We start from the raw sequence: 17,945 nt of genomic DNA, 5'->3' as shown, positions 1-17,945 counted from the left end.
CATTACAAGAAAACTTTGAAAGAGAGTGGAGGGCTGGAAACTGAGAAATAGGCATTCTGTGTGCCTGAGGTTGTTTTACTAAAACTAGTGGAAAGTTTGTGCCTGCCTTTCTTCTGACTCTCTTTTGCCCAGCTGCAGAATACAGGTAATATTGCATCCTCACCTTAGAGGAGAATAGTGAGGGTAAATTTTGTGGTCACAAGAAACTTGGATACTATGGGGCGACTGTTGGAGATGCTTAGCAGAAAATTAATCAGTAAGTTTTGGTCATGTAGGATAAATAAATCTTGAGGCTCACAAAATGATGTCAAGCAGGTCTCTAACTGAAGCAAGAGTCCTGTAGGAGAAAGTAGCAAGTGGCAGTGTGATTAAAGGTTGTCAAAATGTGCAATAGGGCTGGAGTATGATGCTCAGGTGACATTAGTTCTGGCATTTCAAAGCTTCTGGATGCTTGGCTTTGCAACCTAGAAAATCTTTCTAACCTGTCACTTTAAAGAAGAACTTAGAAGGTACTGTTGTATTTTGACAGCTGAAGTAACTCACAGGTTCTTTACCGAGGTTCGTCCCTTCAGAAATTATTTTTCAAATAAAACTAGCAGAAAGAATTTTAGCAAAATTCCAAAAAAAGAATATGGCAGTGCACAGAGGAGACAGTTCCTCCTGTACATGGAGTTCTCAAGGATCTTTGAGTCATCAGTGTCCAGTGTTCTACATCTAGTCTGAAATATAGTACAGCACTTCTACCTCAAAGTGCAATATCCTACAAGCCTGCCACTAGGGCAAGTGACAGGGGACTCGGTGCAAGAGAAAGTGGCATCAGTTGACCCACTGGGACTGTTTTCTGAGTGGTCAGTTTTCTCCAAACAGAGGTTGGGAGTGACCCTCCTCAGATGTTGGCAGATTAGACCATGCTGGTCCTAGCATAGCTGTGGTCTCCTTAGTGTCTCTGGAATCACTGTATATGTGTGTGTGTGTGTACATATATATGTAACACCTATCAACTATTTCTGGTTAATTTCCTCTAATTCTATTATTTCCTCTAATTCCTATTATTTCCTCTAATGGAGGAGTGTAGCTAAAAAGACAAAGTATGCAAATAGAAAGATATGTTAAATTATTTCAATCAGTGAAAGCAGAGAAAAGAATATGTGATCTAAAAACAATTATGATATTTGGTGTTGGTTTTGATCACAAGCTGTTGGAGTAAATAGTAATTTGTATGTAATGGCTTTGAAGCAGGAGTCTTTCTGAGAGAAAATTACTTATCTTTTTGTTTCTAATTAAGAAAGCTTCATGTTAGTTAATTTTCAGGTGACTTTTGATTAATGGTATTTTATATTTTGCTTCCTTTCTGATGGCTTTTTGGTGTGTGACTGATCTGTGGAGTGGGCAGACCATGAAACAGCATCTTGATGCAGCAACCAGGAACTGGGGCAGTTCATAGCTTAATAGGGACATCAAATTAGTGTGAACAGTGCATACAAAAAAAACCCAAACCAAACAATGGGAAGACAATTACTTGGACTACTGGTGCTTGATCTTGAAGAGACCTAAGTATTCTGGTTTGATTCCACTGAAATGGAATGCATTTGGATTCTTCCTTTGAACAAGAGTTGGCTCATCATCCTGATTTATCCTATGATTAAATGATGCAGTGAGATGGGGATGACAACTCCTTCATCGCCTGCTGTAAGCATGCATTGTTGGCCATGTATTTTTCTTCCTAATTACATTTTTGTCACCCTGTTTGTGCTGAAAGCTGAGAAATTAAATAAAATAAAAAACACAACAGCATACAAAATTGAAAAGATGACTGTAGCATGGTAAAGGCTTAACCTCCATCTTTTAATTGAAGTAATTAATTTTCCCATTGTTTGGGGCTGTAAGATCCACTTTTTTAGCATCTGTCCAGCTGCTAGCTGCATTGTCTGAATTGAACACATGGCTTGTGAAGGGTGGGTGAAGGTTGGCCAAAATGCCATCTGGTCCTGTCAGGAAGAGGAAGAAAAAATGCCTGTAGAGGCTGGAAGGTGGCTGCAGCCTTTTACACTAAATAGACATTAATTAGCTAGTAATACCACCCAGGCACTGCTTTATGAGGCAATAATAGCCTAGTTCCTGAGAGGAAAGAAGAAAACAGCTAAATGCCAAATGTTTTAACTCAGCTATGAGAATCAGTTCATTGCTCAGGAAATCAGTGCGGATGTTACAAGGTGGTTTAGGGTTTGGTTTTATGTTATTTATTTTTTTTTTTTTTTCCCAAGAGAAGTATTTGTGTGGTACAAGGTGAGGAGAGCATCAGGGATGCAAGTTTGCATGAAGAAAGGAGAAGGAATACTCATCTAGGGAAAGTTAAGAAAATATAAAGAGGATTTGGACATGCTAGTGAGGAACTGCTGCCTACTGGTAGTGAACCTTTAAAATTTCACAGGTTGGTGGAAACTTGAAAAATCAAAATGCTTCCCCAAAACACTTGCATTGGAAAATGCAGTATCAGCTTTTAAATAGGCAGGGTAGCCTGCCCTGGTATGATTTGATAGCAAAATCTGAATTAGTTTTCTGGTTCAAATTTGGTTCAAGCTGCCTTTTTTAAGACTAAGCCACAAGAGTGAAGCGTGTATGTTTTGAGCAGCTATTTGTACAGCTGTACAAATTACTTTCTATTGTTTAAAATCCCAGATGAGGCTCCATAAGTACTGATTGCTTTCAAACAGTTCTTATTTGTGTGAAGGCATAAATCACCACTGTATGCTCCTGTGTAGTCCTTATAATAGAATTAGGGCAGAACAAAATTCAGTGTGTGTTTATGCTCAACTCGTCATTTTCTTTCTCTTCTGTTGTCTTAGATACGTTCACAAATAGCTTGTAAGGCATTATTCTCACTACCTTAAAGTGGAGCATGAGAAAATTTGCGTAAAGCAACCCTCTGCCTGTCACTAGGAAAGTGATATTAAAAAGGAGAGGATGTTAGTGAAAGGAAAGATGTGGACTCAAAGGGGAAAAGTGATGTAAAGAGACTAGAATGATTCAGGGAAAGGTAAACATGGCTTAAATAGGGGAAGTACTTTGAAGAAAGAAATAAAGAAAAAAAAAGAAATAAGAATATAGAAAATAGGTAAGAAATTGTTTTGAGGGAAAGTAAATTCCCTGAGTGAGACTGAGTGGGCAAAAGTGATGCATCTCAGTGTGGGGTCTGGTCCTGTGTTTTGAAAGCTCTCACTATTGCCAGCATGATGCTGTCACAATATGTAAAATCTTGTGCACATTCCAGTTAGAGGCTACAATTTATCCACTATTAAGAAATCTTTTCTTCTGTTGCTGCTTAAATCTTTCCCTGCCTTTATTTCTGGAGACTTTCTTGACAAAGGACATTCTAGTTCCCAGGTGTGGTAAAATAATGTATTTCATGTACTTTATGCTCCTGTTGTGGATATTAATTCTCTCCAGATACTTCAAGATTTTAGCTGCCTTCATTGTTTTTAGAGATTTTCAGTGAGGAATAAAGAAATAATTACTGGTTTCTTTTGGAAATCTACCTTGAGGATATGTGTCTGTGGATCTGAAGGTATAATTCTGCCCTTTTTCATTCCCTTAAAAACTTACAATGTGGCAATGAAAAACTAGCAGAATTTTGGTATTGCTTGAATAAGTTGTCTTGAAACTTCTTTTCTTGCCTTCAAGAAAAAAAATTCATCCTGACAAGCTATAGAAAGGCTTTTAAAAATGGTGGAAGCTGGCTGACAAAAAATGTATTTTCTTTGTTAGATTCCTGTTTTTAAAATCAAACCCTTCCAGAAATAGTTTGAATCTCTTATTTTGTCTGTATAGTCAGTTCAGTACAAAGCTACTCAAAAACAGGATATTTATTTTTATTTTTATTTTGTGGTGCAATCATTGAATATGAAAACAATCTGGAGACTGTAGCACTGCAGACAGCAATATTTCCCAGGGAAATTCATAGTCTTTCCATATTGACAGCAAAGAAAAATCTTGCTTAGTGCCCTGTGCTGCTTTGCAACCTTGGGATTTCAAAAGTTTCTGGAAGGACAGATACTGCTGCTGGTATCTGTTACTATTTGGGAGCTAATTTGTGTGTCCAGCTTTTACAATTTTTCTAGAAGTTTTCTTTTTCCTTCTGAAGCTGCTTGTATGGCAAACTGAAGTACATCTCTAGATACAGAACATAAGTATGAACTTGCCAAATGATTTGTCATGAACCTGGAAATAAGACTTTTACCTGGATAAACATTAATTCACAAGTTAATTTTGAGCCTCTCCCACATTGTCACTTAATCCACATCCACTTTCCCCTAGCAATGTCTCTAGTTCTAGCGATGTTCATCCCTGTCATAGCCAGGAGAAGGGACTCCTGGATTAATAGACACATCTTGACTCAGCTGGAGAAAAAAAGGAACACAGTTTACAGAGGAAAATAATGCTAAAATCACAGGGGATGGAGAGGAATGTTGTCATCAAAATATCTTTTCAAAGACCAGCCCTCATGAGATATGTCTTTGGTATATCTTAAGTGTATTGTGTACAGACTGTGTATGTGAGGTAAATACAAGAACAGATATTCTCAACTTGGGAATCAAGAGGATTTGCATTACTTCAGCCATGTTGGTACCATCTTGGGGATGATTCTGGTTATGGGAATATACTGTCATTTTGCTCTGATGTCTGAAGATATGGAAGCAGAGCTAGAGAAAGTGTTACCACATACAGTCCCTGCTCATGTCAGGGGATGAGCCATGGCTCTGCAGTGGTTGCATCTGCTAAGGGACCTTTGCAGTGAGAATCAGATGGTTCTGGAAACAGTTTAACATGAACTTTCAGCAATCCTCTTGTGTCACTTTTAAGTGACTGAATACATGGAAAACCTTATTTAATCACCTCTGCCCCTGTTAATTAGTAGAATTTTTATGTCACTGCTGCCAAAATCTGGTCCTATCTACAAAGAACTAGGATGTAGAAAAATAATGCTTTTTCCTTTTTGAAATTTCTGCAAGTCATTAGTAATTGGTACTTAAACATTATCCTGGTAACCCCTCTCACAGTAATACTGATCTTTAATACATCATCTTTTGCTTCTGCTCTTGTTAACTGTAATTGGAAAAGGAAGAAATCAGAATTTGGTTTAGTTTTTCATGCGTATGGCCTTATTTGTGTATGTAGGTGCAATGCAAATAGTGTTTGTTTCCTTCCAGAATTAATTCTCCAGCCTTTGCTGTTGAGGTGCTGAATTGCTAAGGGGTTTTAGAAACAGTAGTCACATCTGATGAGGTGGGTTTGTGTTTTTTCCCCTTCAATATGTGGTGAAAATAGAGTACATCCCGTACTGCATCCTGTAGGATGTGTTTTTTCTCTCATCAGTACTTATTACCAAATAATTTTATTATTCAGAATGTAGCTCCCCAGGGTGGATTGGGTGGAATTTTAGTTTCCTTTTTTCCCACCCACCTGCCCCTGAGCCCTCAGAATGAGGGCTCTTGATGATTTTTGTAGCATCTCAACACCTGATGCACAGCTGAAGAAATTCACCCTGCTGACAAATTATTTTGGCAGATACCGACATGCAAAAACACTCCCACGCACCATGACTACAAATGGGCTTCTTTAGAGAGATCTTGCTTCTTGACTGGCATCCTGCTTTCCAAAAGGGAAATGCAAGCAGTCCAACTCTCCTCTCCAACTTGGGGGGATTTCAAGCAACAGAATGTGCATGTGCTTGACAGAGTGACCTTCCTACCTGGATGTTGAAACAGTCAGCTACCACCTACCTTGACAATGCTTTCTGAATAGTTCCAGTCAATAAGAGGAGGAAAAAGAGTTTTATGTGTGGAATGTAAGGGGTTTTTGTTGTTGGTTTTGTTTGTTTTCTTTTTTTCTTGTTGGAGTATGTTTAAAGGATGAAATTGCTGTGGGTGCCTTGGTTCTCTTTGAGTGGTTTACCATAACAGTTACAAATCTGCTTTACACTTTCTGGCTGATAACCAAGGCTGATGAAGTAGTAGAATTCATTCTTTTTTATCTTTTCTTGTTACAATTCTTTCTTTATCTTTTTTCCCCCATCCTTGTTTGCTTACTTTAGCCCTTGTACTGAGAAGCAGAATCTGTACTGAAACATAAAGACGCTCTACAGCAAAGAAGGCAGGGGGACATATCAAGACAGTCACTTCTTGTACCCTTGTTTTCCATTTGGCTGGGTGAAAGAAAATGGCATTTGGTAATTCGTCTCTAGGGCCGACTGCCTTCCTGCAAGTGTCAGGCATATGGTAACTGCATCTGGACAGAGAAGGGTAGAGGATACACGGGAGCCAAGGGTGCCACTATAGAATATGAATATCCCTCTCTTCAGCTTTATGGAGTGGAAACAGCAGACCTATGGCCCCCAGTGACATTAAAGGCACTGGAAGAGGGGCTAGTTGGGTTTACTGGGCTGATATAGAATGACTGACAGAAAGCAAGCATGTATTCTTCTGGGCTTGCTTAAGCACTTCTATAAATATAGGCTGGTTATCCCTCAGCATGGCAGGCTTCCAGTCCAATAAAAGTTGTGAAAGAAGTGAACATTATAGTTTTAGATAATATGTATGTCTGTATTTGTGAGTACTTGTTACTTATTTGTAAGAGTTGAAGTAAAGAAAAAAAACCCCAAACCATCCCAGTTCTTGCTTTCTGTGCATTGCACAGGAATAGCAAGCCTGTGTCCACATGCTCTGTCCCTGCCATAAGGAGCTGCCATCTGCTCAGAGAGGAGACTGGTTCTTAATGTGCTCTCACTCAGTACCAAACTGTCTTACCAAAGACAAAACTAACAAGCTTCAGGGCATGGGTATGAAACAGAGTCCTGTACATATGTAACACACATTGGGATACACAGTGTGTCCAGTCTTTCACGCTAGGACAGCTCATTATATGCATTCAGACTGTACTTACTGATACCCTGTTTGTATTCTTAAGTTTTTGTTAACATGCTTGTAAAGAGAATAGAGATGTAGACTGGCAAAATAACTGCTGTAGACTATCACACAGAAGTGCTACTTTGCCTGAGTTCACATTGTTAAACTCCAAAACGTCAAACCTTTGCTAGCTTCTTTAATGTTTTACATAGCTACATATTCAGATTTCAGCTGTGGCTGGAAACTGGAGTGTCAAAATACCACGCAACAAAAAGCTAGAGACAAAACATAGTCATGTGAAAATAGGTCATCTTTTGAAGTCTGTGATTTAGTATTTTAGACCCACAAAGTTCAAGTGTTTGGATGAGACTGGGAACAATATTTTTGACATGAGCCTTTGCTTGACTCATTGAACAAAAAGCGAGTTTTTTCACTAGGGCTGCTTGAAAAATATATTGGTGAGCTGTTTTTACTTGGTGGATGTGTGCGTATGAGAGGTTTATTTCTTCTGTAAAATGTTGCTTGAAACAGAAAGTACCCATGAACATGAACTGGGTTTGATGTTCTTGGGCTGGGGATTCGCTGGCTCACGTAGGAACTGCTGAGGGACAGAGAGCACGTTCCTCAGATTGTGCATCTTGACATGGCTGCTCTGCAGGGAGCTGCCCTTGCTTTTCCACATCCAGGGTATGTGCCCTAGTCTTCTGGCTGCAGACTTAACATGTCAGGGTGTAGGAAGTACTGTCTCTTCTTAAAATGCATGCCGAAGGATTTCTCATGTGAGAAAAACTCCTGAAAGCTCAGAAGTGTTCAAATGGGAAGGGAGAAAAAATATCCCTGATTGATAGCTGCTCCTCTGCGCTGGGAAAGGAGCACTAAACCCCACGGCTTTGTCTCAGTAGCTGAGAGAGAGTTTAGCAGTGCTGACACAGAGGTGTGTGCAACGGAGGGAAATACATGTGGAGCAGGGCCATAACACATAGTCTTGCTGAGGTCCCTGGCAGTGTTGATGCCCATGGGCAAGCAGGGACAGATGTTGCTGGCTGAATTATGCCAAGAGCTGAAATCAGAGAGCCAGGGATGGCTTGGAGCCAGTGTAACCCTGACTCCTAGATTCTTGTTTATGTGCCAGACATCTAAAAGCGCAGCACAAAACCATACCTGAAGCTCCCATCACAAGTTTTATTCTCCATTAATTACTCCATAGCAGGAGTGTAAAGGGCTCAGCACTTCTGCTCTGTCTAGGACCTGTGTGTTGTGCACATTAACTAAGGTGATCTTTTTATTTTTTTGCATTTTTTTTTTTAAAGATGCCAAGCAAGTAAGGGTTACTTAGTGCTTAGCACTTGTGAAGATCAGGCCACTTTTTTATGAACATAATTGCAGGATTCTACTTCTGAGGGTTTCCTAAGATTCTATCTGACTTTCCCTAAAACCACTAAAGCAATTTTTTTGCTTTGTGGTAACAAACACACCACTTAGGGTAGCTTCTAGATTGCTTAGAAACCTGAACTGGCCTAAGATTGGGTGGTATCTCAAGGTACCAAACAGCTGGGTCACTTCCAACCCAAACTATTCTGTGATTCTATCTAGCCTGAGGGCCAACTGGGGATGTGTCTTCTGAATCAGAGTATACCTGATGTGTTTGCAGTGTGGCTGTCATGGCTTTGTGGTTACAAAAATAATTACTTTCTCTGGGTTAAATAAAAAGTTAAAGTCATAGCAAAATGACCTCTGGGTTAATGTTTTCCTGGAAAAAGTAAAACCACAGAGATCTATTGTTGAGGAAAATGGCCAGATAATTTATTACCTGATTGTACCTAACTTTTTTCTTTTTAAATGTAGAATGTTAAGGAAGTGCATATATCTAGCCCATTTAATTCCTGTTCTGGGTCTTCTTAATAAAGAGCTGTTTCAAACAGCATCCAGTGCTTTTACATTCAGTTTGTTGTGTTGCCAAAGTATTACGTGGTGTGACTAGATCTCACTTTGTTTCTTTTAAGATTAGAGCCATATCATCTATTGCATTTCCTTTTTGTCTTTTGACCCCCAAATTTGTCAAGCAGTTGACAGGCAGGTCAGTGGGGATTTTGAAAATTTAATTCAAATCTGGAAATGGAAGAATAGCATTTCAAAGAGGCTTGGATCAGGCCCTCTTCAAAATGAATGCTTTACATTCCCCTGAAATATTTTTATGTCATGTATGATAAGAGAAAGACTAAGTATTTAAAAAAACCCAGAAACACACAATCACCCTACAGCTATCCTGCCGGTCATTTGGAAATACTTTCTTTTCCAAGTAAATAATAAGCCAGCTTTTTTAGGTCATGTTTTGACCTGGATTCCAAGGTAGAACTATCTTTTTCAAGATGAGTGTGTTAGAACATTTCTGTCTCGTCCTCTTTCTTTTTTAAATCATGATTAAGTATGTTTGGGTTTACTGCTGATTTTGCAACAAAATCTTTTATTCCCTCTTTAAGCAGCAATTCCCAGGCAACTCCTCTGGGTGTCAGTACAACTTCAGGTATAGCTGCATTGTGGTGTCCCAAGCCTTCATTCAAAATACTGTACAGTGGACAGAGAAATGGCAAGAGATAAAAAGTTAGACATAATGAGAAAAAATATGGGACAATAGAAGGGACACAGACATGCCTGAGACACAGCAAGGAATATGTCTGAGTTGCTCTTGTTCTCCTAAGAAGCACCAAGCTACATTCCTGTATATTGGACTGCTTGTGAACAGCTAGAGGAAGTAGTTTTTGTGCAGGTAGAGACTGAGGCTGCTGAAGGAAGTCACAGAGATGCTAGAAAAAGTACTGATCTTTGCTTTAGCAGAATTAGAAAAATTCAGGCTCTTCAGATTGTTGTTACAGATCAACAGGACATGTCCAAACATATTTCTGCAAAATAATAAACAACTTGAGTAGGATTTTTTATATTCAGAAAGCATTGCTGATCAACATTTTCCCACATGTATGAGACAGTATGGCCATTGTCCATGAGAAATACTTCAGAATAAAGAATGACAGGAAAGCTGGGAGAGTAAAAGCAGAAAGCTTTGTAGAGAGACTCAGGTTGGGAAGGGCTTCTGAAGTTATCTAATGCAAACCTCTGTTCAAAATAGGCCCAGCTAAATGAGGTTGTTCAGAGACTTTTCCAGATGAATTTTTAATATCTGCAAAGCTGGAGATTCCACGATCTCTCTGCAAAGCTTGTTCTTCTGTTTGATTATCCACATGGTGAACTTTTTTTTCCTAACGTCCAGTCTCAATGAAGTAACATCCCAACTTGTTACTGTTGCTTCTCCTCTTCTTTCTTCAAGCAGAATCTGACTCTGTCTTCTTTGTACCTTCCCATTAAGCAGTCGAAGGCAGCGATAAGGTTTTCCCTGAGCTTTCTCTTCTCACTGAACAAACTTGGGCCCCTCAGCCTCTTCTCATGTGTCCTCGCCATCTCTGCAGCTCTCTGTGGAACTCAGTCCAGGTGCCAATGCCTGTCTTGTTCTCAAGTCTCACAAGCACTCAGTAGAGGAGAAAAATCACTTCCATCTACCTTATGGTGTGCTTTTGCGATTACAGTCCTTTATGCCATTGGCCTTGGCTGTTGCAGAGAACTCTGCTGACTGATGGTCAACATGTACTCTACTAACACACTGCATCCTTTCTGCAAAGCTGTTTTCCAGCTGTCAGGCCTTCAGGCTGTCTTGTTGCATATTCCTCCTGAGGTGCAGGACTTTACATAGGCCTTTGTTGAACTTGCTAGGTTGCTGCTAGCCCACTTCTCTAGACTATCAAGGTCACTCTGAATTGGGCATGTATAGGGTCAAAGTGGAAATGTGTGGAAGCTCTCAGTAATTCTTAGGCTTTTATTTTTTTATCAGGTGCCATGGCAGAAAATGGTGATTCCCTGGCTGAGTATTATGTTTAACTCTTACTGGGAGCCTCCAAATAGAAGATGCTGAGGGACCAGGAAAACAAGCAGTTCTGCCTTTCCGCCAGTAAGATACAGGGCACATTCGGCAGCTGTGGCTGCAGGGGACTCCCAGTACCAGAGGCATTGATACAGATTACTGAATGAGGGCTTTTCCTCACCTTTATTTTAAAAACACTCAATGTTCTAATAATTTTCTTCAATTACCATCTGGGAATAAGCAAATAAATTCATCAGGGGTGTCACTTTCAATTCTGAAAAGACGTATCTGCAAAATGAGAAGGAATGGGTTTAATCTGAAAGCTCTTCCCCTCCCCTTGTCACAGGCAGCTGTTGTCAGACTGAATTAGAAAGTTTGAAGAAATACATTGCTTAAGCAGGGAAAAAAGGGAATGGTCATAAAACCCAGCAGAATTGCTGCACGCAGATTGTTATTTGGCCTTTAAATCGTAAATGTCTGGTTTTAAATAGGCCTGGTGCAGATGGTTTCTGCTACAGGTTCATTGATTAAAATAGCTGCTTTACATCAGCTCCAGCTTTGTTTCTCCAGAGGTTTTTGTCTTCATAAGTAATGTAACCAATTGCTGAAATTTTTTTAGAATTCATCTGCTGGAGGCTGGTTGTATTTCTTGAGGTTCCTAAGCCTCGGCTGACTAGGCTCGAAATTGTGACAGTCCCTGCCTTTCCCTCCTTAGAAATGAATATTCCCTCTTCCACCCTTCCAGTGCTAAATAAATCTATTGCTTGCACATTGGAGAGTGCACTTGGAAACAGCTGTGAGTATTTTGCTGTTTGGGGAAGGCTTGTATGATATCGAAGGCTGTCTTGCTATTCTGAGGAGTAGATTTTTGCCATCAATTGATCCAAGGCCTGTAAGAGTGACTGGAAAAATTCCAATGAGCTTTGGATCAGACCATTAACTCTGAGGCACAGTGCTGTTCTAGGTGGGCATGTCTCACGCCTTCAGTATCATAAGTCTTCCAATTTGCTGGAAATGTCTAGTGAACATATGATTTTTTTTACATTATTATTGTGTTTTTTTACATTATTATTATGGATTTTTAATGCATTTCTAAATATGTGTACCTCATTTCCTGGGACATCCTTTTTCATTTTGTGTTAAGCATAAAAAGTACTGCTTTGCTTGCATAGGGAGTGGTGGAATAGGCAATGCACAGCTCCCTCTTGCAGTCTGAGGCTTGCAAGTGATGTTTTACTTCTGAGCAGAGCTTGCTACCCTGCAACAGGAGAACACTGCTGCAGGACCTATAGAGAAAGGAGGAGTATGAACAGCACAGAAAGTAAATGGAGGTGATAACATACTTTCCTTCCTTGTCCCTTCTGATCCCCTTCCCTGTCATCATAGTAATGTTTGTCTTCACTTTAACTAGTCATACAATAGCTCTTCATAAAGCATCTGTCAAACCAGGGCAGTATAAAAGTCAGATTAATATCTTTTGTGAAAATACTTGAAATTGGGCTTCCCTTTTACATTTATGCATGGGAAAAGAGTACTGTTGGTAGAAGAGCTAATTTAGTCTCATAATTCTGGAAATGTAGCCAGTCATAGATAATTTGGCCTGTCTTTACTCTCTCGAGGAGGTGATGAGCCTTTCTGCAACTTAATTTTACACCAAGATAAAACCAGAAAAAGCTAACAGTTCATATAAAAAATAAGCTATTCTGTTCTGAAATGGCTAAGAACAGGATATTGCAGTGTCTGAACCTTTTCCTGAAGGTTTTGGGGGTTTTGTTTTGTTTAACCAAATGAGAATCTCTTCAAGATTTCATTTGGCCAAGTGTTTTGGCCCAGGTGGGATCACAGATCTTGACAGTATATTAATTCTTCTGAAATATTTCTGATTTGTCTCTACTTTTTTTAAGGCATGGACATTGTAAGATGACTTGCTTCTTTACTGACAGTCAAACACACAGCTAGAATCATACTAGGATGGCAGCTGACAGGCGCTAGATAGATGGTTACAGTATGGATGTTAGCAGCTGAGAAGCCTCCCTTCTCAGCACACCTGTCTCATGAGCAGTGCTGACACAGCATATCCCTCACACTTCTTACAGACCTGAGAGAAAGATGTGTGACCGGAAATACGAGCATTCACTTGATTTGTTTTTCCTGTCAAGAAAGCCCCCTGTGCCTGTGGAATGAGTGTATGTGGTTTAGAGCAGGTCATTAGGCTTGCTTTCTTTCCTCCCTTAGAGCCTGTCATGAGCTTGGGGTAAAACAGACAATGCATAAAATGCCCAACACTATTAGTGTGGACTTTTCAGCAGCCTTACTTCCTGACATCATAGTTGCAAGCAAGACTCCCCTTGGTGTAGTTAGGCCAGTACTTGAAAGGTTTGGAAAACCTCCCCCCTGCTAAAATGTATGGCATGAAATTGTAGGAGTATGTTGAAAGTCCTCTTTTCCTTTTGCCAGAGTATTTTATGTCAACAGTGGAACAAAGGAAACCTAGTTTATTGGGGTTGAAACTTTGGTATCTCCAATGGTGGAAGTTCTCATTGAGACTTTCTTGTGGCTGAGATATTCAAAACTTTTCTTTGTGGCTTCACAGCTATGACAGAAAGTTCGAGCTTATGCTGTTGTGTTTCCTTGGGAAAGCGGGAATTGGCTCTCCAGTCCCTCTGTTAACAGTAGGTGACATGAGTCAGCAAGCTCAGACTTTGCTAGGGTGAGACAGAAAGGTGCATATGTACATATCAAGATGCTGTGATTATATAAACTTTTTTTTCTCAGGGTACCAGGCTCCAAAGTTCCAAAAGATGCTTGATGAAGCCTTTCAAATGATAACACTGTCACTAGCAACAGTTGTATCTGTTAGATTTTTTTATTTTTTAACCACTATGTTAAAGACATAAAACAAAGGTACATGACAGTAGTATTTTGAAACATAAGTAGTAATTTGGGGTACTTAATATGCATTACCATAATTTTCATCCCTCCCTTCAATGTTTTGATTGAGAAGGCAGTAATAGTATCTCGCCTGTTGTTGATGCTTTAAGGAACTAATGACATCTGTTTTACCAGCATAAAGAAGAGCCAAATTGTAGGATAATCTTTATCGTTTATTTTATTGTTTCAAATAAAGATTGGAAAGGTGATGAAACTGTGCAATTAAGAAACAAAACAAAGGAATAATAATTCTACTGATGCTATGGGATACTGTATTGCCAATGGGCGGAGAGTCAGGCTACATGAGCTAAGGAACCTGGCATGACTCCTGCATGTAAAAATATTTTTAAGTACCTAAAAATTTGCTCCTTTTGATATGGGCCATTCTTCACTCTTTAACCTTGTAGGAAACACTGTGTGTTTTTACCTTCAGGAGGGCTTCTGCTTGGGGGTTGTGGAGGAAGGCCTGTAACTAACTGATCAAAGCAGTGGGACAGAGTCCTAATGATGCCTACTAATCCTCTGGGTTACCTGTATTCCTACTGCATTTCCACAGTCATGGCTGAAGTACAAGGGCAGAGCTGGCCTGGTTGGCAGCAGAGACGGATACATGCCTAGGATGTTCAGCAGCAATCAGAGGATTTAATGGGAGTAGAGGATTAATTAATTCTGATCCATACAGACACATTGGCTTCTTGCACAGTCAGAATCTTAATTAGGCAATCACATTTTTTCCTTTCACAGTGACCATTGCTCCAGCTGTGCTGTAACTCTTTCCTCTCTTTCTTTTCAAATCTCTCTCTCTTTTTAAACCTAAAAATTTGCATACCTCATTAGGAAAGTTTCCTTCTTTTCTTTCCATCTTTCCTGTTTGCACCTACATATTTGAATATCTGCTTCTGAACTCCTATAATCCCTCGGCCTTCATTTTCAGACCTCTGTTATGGAATGAGATCATGACTCCTTCCTTAGCTCCTTTATTCCTTTAAATACAGGGTTTCTAACCTTCCTTTTCCCTGGTCCAACCCTCATCTCCTGCTGACTCAGTTAAATATACATGTGTTCTTTTACCCTTTGTTTCTTCTTTTCCTTCACCCCTCTGTGGCTGCTTTTCTTATGTCAGCTTTGTTCTCTTTGCTGGCAACACTAACATTTAAATCTTTGGTAATTTGTTATTTTTTTACATTGGTGCAAAATTAAATATAACTTTGAAAGGAAACATGGATTGTCCCATTCACCACAGGAGCAAATTCATTGTTACCTGGGTGGGAAGGCTATATATGCCGTTGAGAATTTTTGCTGGGGAAATGCTGAGGCAAAGATCCAATCCACTGTGTGCTGTCAATCTAGTCTAAACAACCAAGGCACAAACTTAGCTGTACAATTAGCCTCAGTTCTGCTAAGATAAGCTACTGCAGCAAAGGGGAAAATGGAGGGCTAATATTTTACAGCTCTTTATATTAGTTTATTGTGGGTGCTGACCAAAATGATGACGAGTATGATCCTTAGTAACGGGAGCTGTGACACAAATCCCTGGAATTCAGTGGGGTCCTTCTGCTCATCACTGCATGCACTGAGAGGTCCCTTATGTTTTATAACCCCCCATTCTCTTGGAGTATTATCAAAAGCTTAAACCACTGCTTAGGGAATCCTGTAACTCCTACGTTGCTGCTGTTGTACTGCTTTTTGCTGTAATTACATCTGTCAAAACTTGTTTGTTTGGTTGTTTTTTTGTTTGGTTTTGGTTTGGTTGTTTTGTTTTGTTTTTTTTTTTGTGTGTCTGCTTTTGTTGCTTGTGTGAAGATGGCATGAACTCTTATGGATTATGACCAGTGTTTTATGCTAGCCACTACATTGACTTGTGGTAAGAAAAGTGGCCACCTTAACGACTGTGAATTCCCGTGAAGCTATAATTTCCTCAGCCATCCTAGTTGTGAGGTTTTTTTCTGACGCACAATTAATTATTGTCCCTTCAACACTATCAGAGGTATCAGGACTTTATTACCAGTAACATCAGCTATTTCCAACAGCAACAGTAGTAGATAAGTTTTTTGCCAGGTACCTACAGACACTGTTGACATGAATACTTAATAGTGCAGCTGACAGCTGCCTTATGGACATGACTCTATACGACCATGCTGGTCTGCAGAGCATGCTGCTAGAGTAGGTCTCTGCCCTTTTCTGCCCTTTTCTCATCAAATGCCTTACAGCCCTCTCTTCTAAGGAATAAAGAATAAAGGCTAAAAATAAAACCTTCAAATTCCTCCGTATCACATTCCCCACAATGACTCTTGAACTTAATTGTAGCCTTTTCAAACCAAAAGATTGACTGGACTTTGTTGTTTTATTCCAGGTCACCGGTCTCTTCAGAAGATCAAGGTAAGATCTGTTTTCTAGATACTAAGAGCATATTAAAAATGAGACTAAAGCTAGTAGGCTGTTTTTTAACACAAGCTGTGGTGGAGAAAAATTACTTTATAAAAAATAAACTTTGACGTTGCTCAAACATTGCTGACCCCTAGACACCGAGTGCTTGCTCATTTAGTTGAGGCTGGCAGAAGTTAAGCCTGTGTTGAATTATTTGTAAAATAAATCTTGCTCAATGAAATGGAACCATTGCAAGTGTTTGCAATTTATTCACACAACCATGTAGGGCTTCACCTCTGGAAAATTATGTGTTGGCTTGAAGAACAATATTTGTTTTTTGTGAAGGTGAGCTGATCTCTCATGACTCTTACAGGACAGCACCTTGTAGAAGAGGAGAGTGTATTATGTTTTAAAGGCTTGAACCTACAATGTCTTGAGTGACCACTAAAGTCAGTTTGGTGGCACAGTGTAGAATTTAGCACAGCTAGGAGCTTCTACATGTAGAAATCTCATGGTTTGGGTAGCAAGAGTTGCAGGTTATGACACTATGCTTGTTCTGAAGAAGACTGAAGATCTGATCTTTTTCTATGGATGAAAGATGGAGTTTTCAGTGACTGGCTGATTAATAACTTGACCAAGTTAGGTGCTTAGACCTAGGTGGTATAAATACTCCTCTAGAGTACATGAAAGTATGGTTGCTTTGGTATTGAAAACCAGAGGCATACTGCAAATGAGGTGGTAATTGCATCGGCAGAGTTGCACAAGGAATGAGAGGGGAAAAAAAAAGAGACTAAAGAGACTGGAAGGAGAAAGATCATCATGTAGGTCTGAATCAGGAATATTATTTTGGACCACAGGAGAAATAAACATCTGTTTTCTTCTGGCATTCAATTTGTATGCAGTTACACAATCAGAAAAATTTTTAGACAATACAGTAAGTAGTATTCAAGAAAGTTCCAGATGGGGAATAATAAGGACTATAGCAAATGGAGATATAAGGAGATCTGAGCCTGGAAGTGTGTCACTGAAGTGCGTTCACTTGGAGTGCAGAGTGACTAGTTCGGTATCAACCCACATCATCCTTGGCTCCAGCCAAGATCTTTTTAGTCCAGTATAGTGGCTGTCAAATATACTGTCATTAATAAATTCTCTTCCGTCTCCTTGATGTGTCATTTCTTAGTAAAGGAAGTTATAAGAAAACTGTAAAAATGGACAAACATGTCATACCAAAGAGATATCTAGCCCATTTAGTCCATTCCTAGTGTCTGATAAGAGTGGATCCCATGACAAATAAGAGAAAAAAAATGGCAGTAGTTTTAATTTCCTGGTATACCTGGTGATTTACAGCTCATTGATGCTGTGAACCAGAGGTAATTTTCTTGCTTAATAGTTCATCTGCTTTTTCACCATGAACACAGTTTCTTAATATAAAGTACTGGAGACCTGCAAGAAGTTAATTGTATACGCCATTTACTTGATCCTCAGAAGAAATCTGAAAACATTACGGTCTAATGCACTGTTTCAAGACCTGGCCTCAAGCTGCTTGTCACTGCATAAGCTTGTTAGTGACAGATTGCTCTTGCTTTTTCATTTCCCTTGCATTTATACTATTGTTCCATTTTTATCTATTAATAGAGCAACAGACATTGTAAATGCATTTTCTTGCATATCTTTAAATTTTAGTGTTTCCTGCTGTCATAATGATTTCCTTCTTGCCAGTATTTTTATACTGTTCTAGTTTTTAGCAAAATCTTCCTGTTTGCCATCTACCATCTGCTGCCAGGGTTTGGCTTTTCAGGTTTGATAAACATTTCTGAAGAGCCTTTTCCTTCCCT

The 17,945-nt window shown here is 39.5% G+C and overlaps 1 protein-coding gene across 1 annotated transcript in view; it reads left to right on the top strand.

Annotated features, from left to right (window-relative positions):
* DGKI (diacylglycerol kinase, iota) overlaps window positions 1-17,945 on the top strand; it is a 116,898-nt gene that overhangs the window by 69,674 nt on the left and 29,279 nt on the right. The window contains exon 26 of the mRNA XM_010024426.1: window positions 16,097-16,122. Coding sequence (XP_010022728.1) covers window positions 16,097-16,122 — 26 coding nt within the window. The remainder of the gene's footprint in view (window positions 1-16,096; window positions 16,123-17,945) is intronic.

The sequence above is a fragment of the Nestor notabilis genome, unplaced genomic scaffold (genome assembly GCF_000696875.1).
Source record: "Nestor notabilis isolate BGI_N333 unplaced genomic scaffold, ASM69687v1 scaffold6211, whole genome shotgun sequence".
Classification (NCBI taxonomy): domain Eukaryota; kingdom Metazoa; phylum Chordata; class Aves; order Psittaciformes; family Psittacidae; genus Nestor; species Nestor notabilis.
The sequence above is the reverse complement of the archived record's forward strand: the minus strand, read 5'-3'. Positions and strand labels throughout refer to the sequence as shown.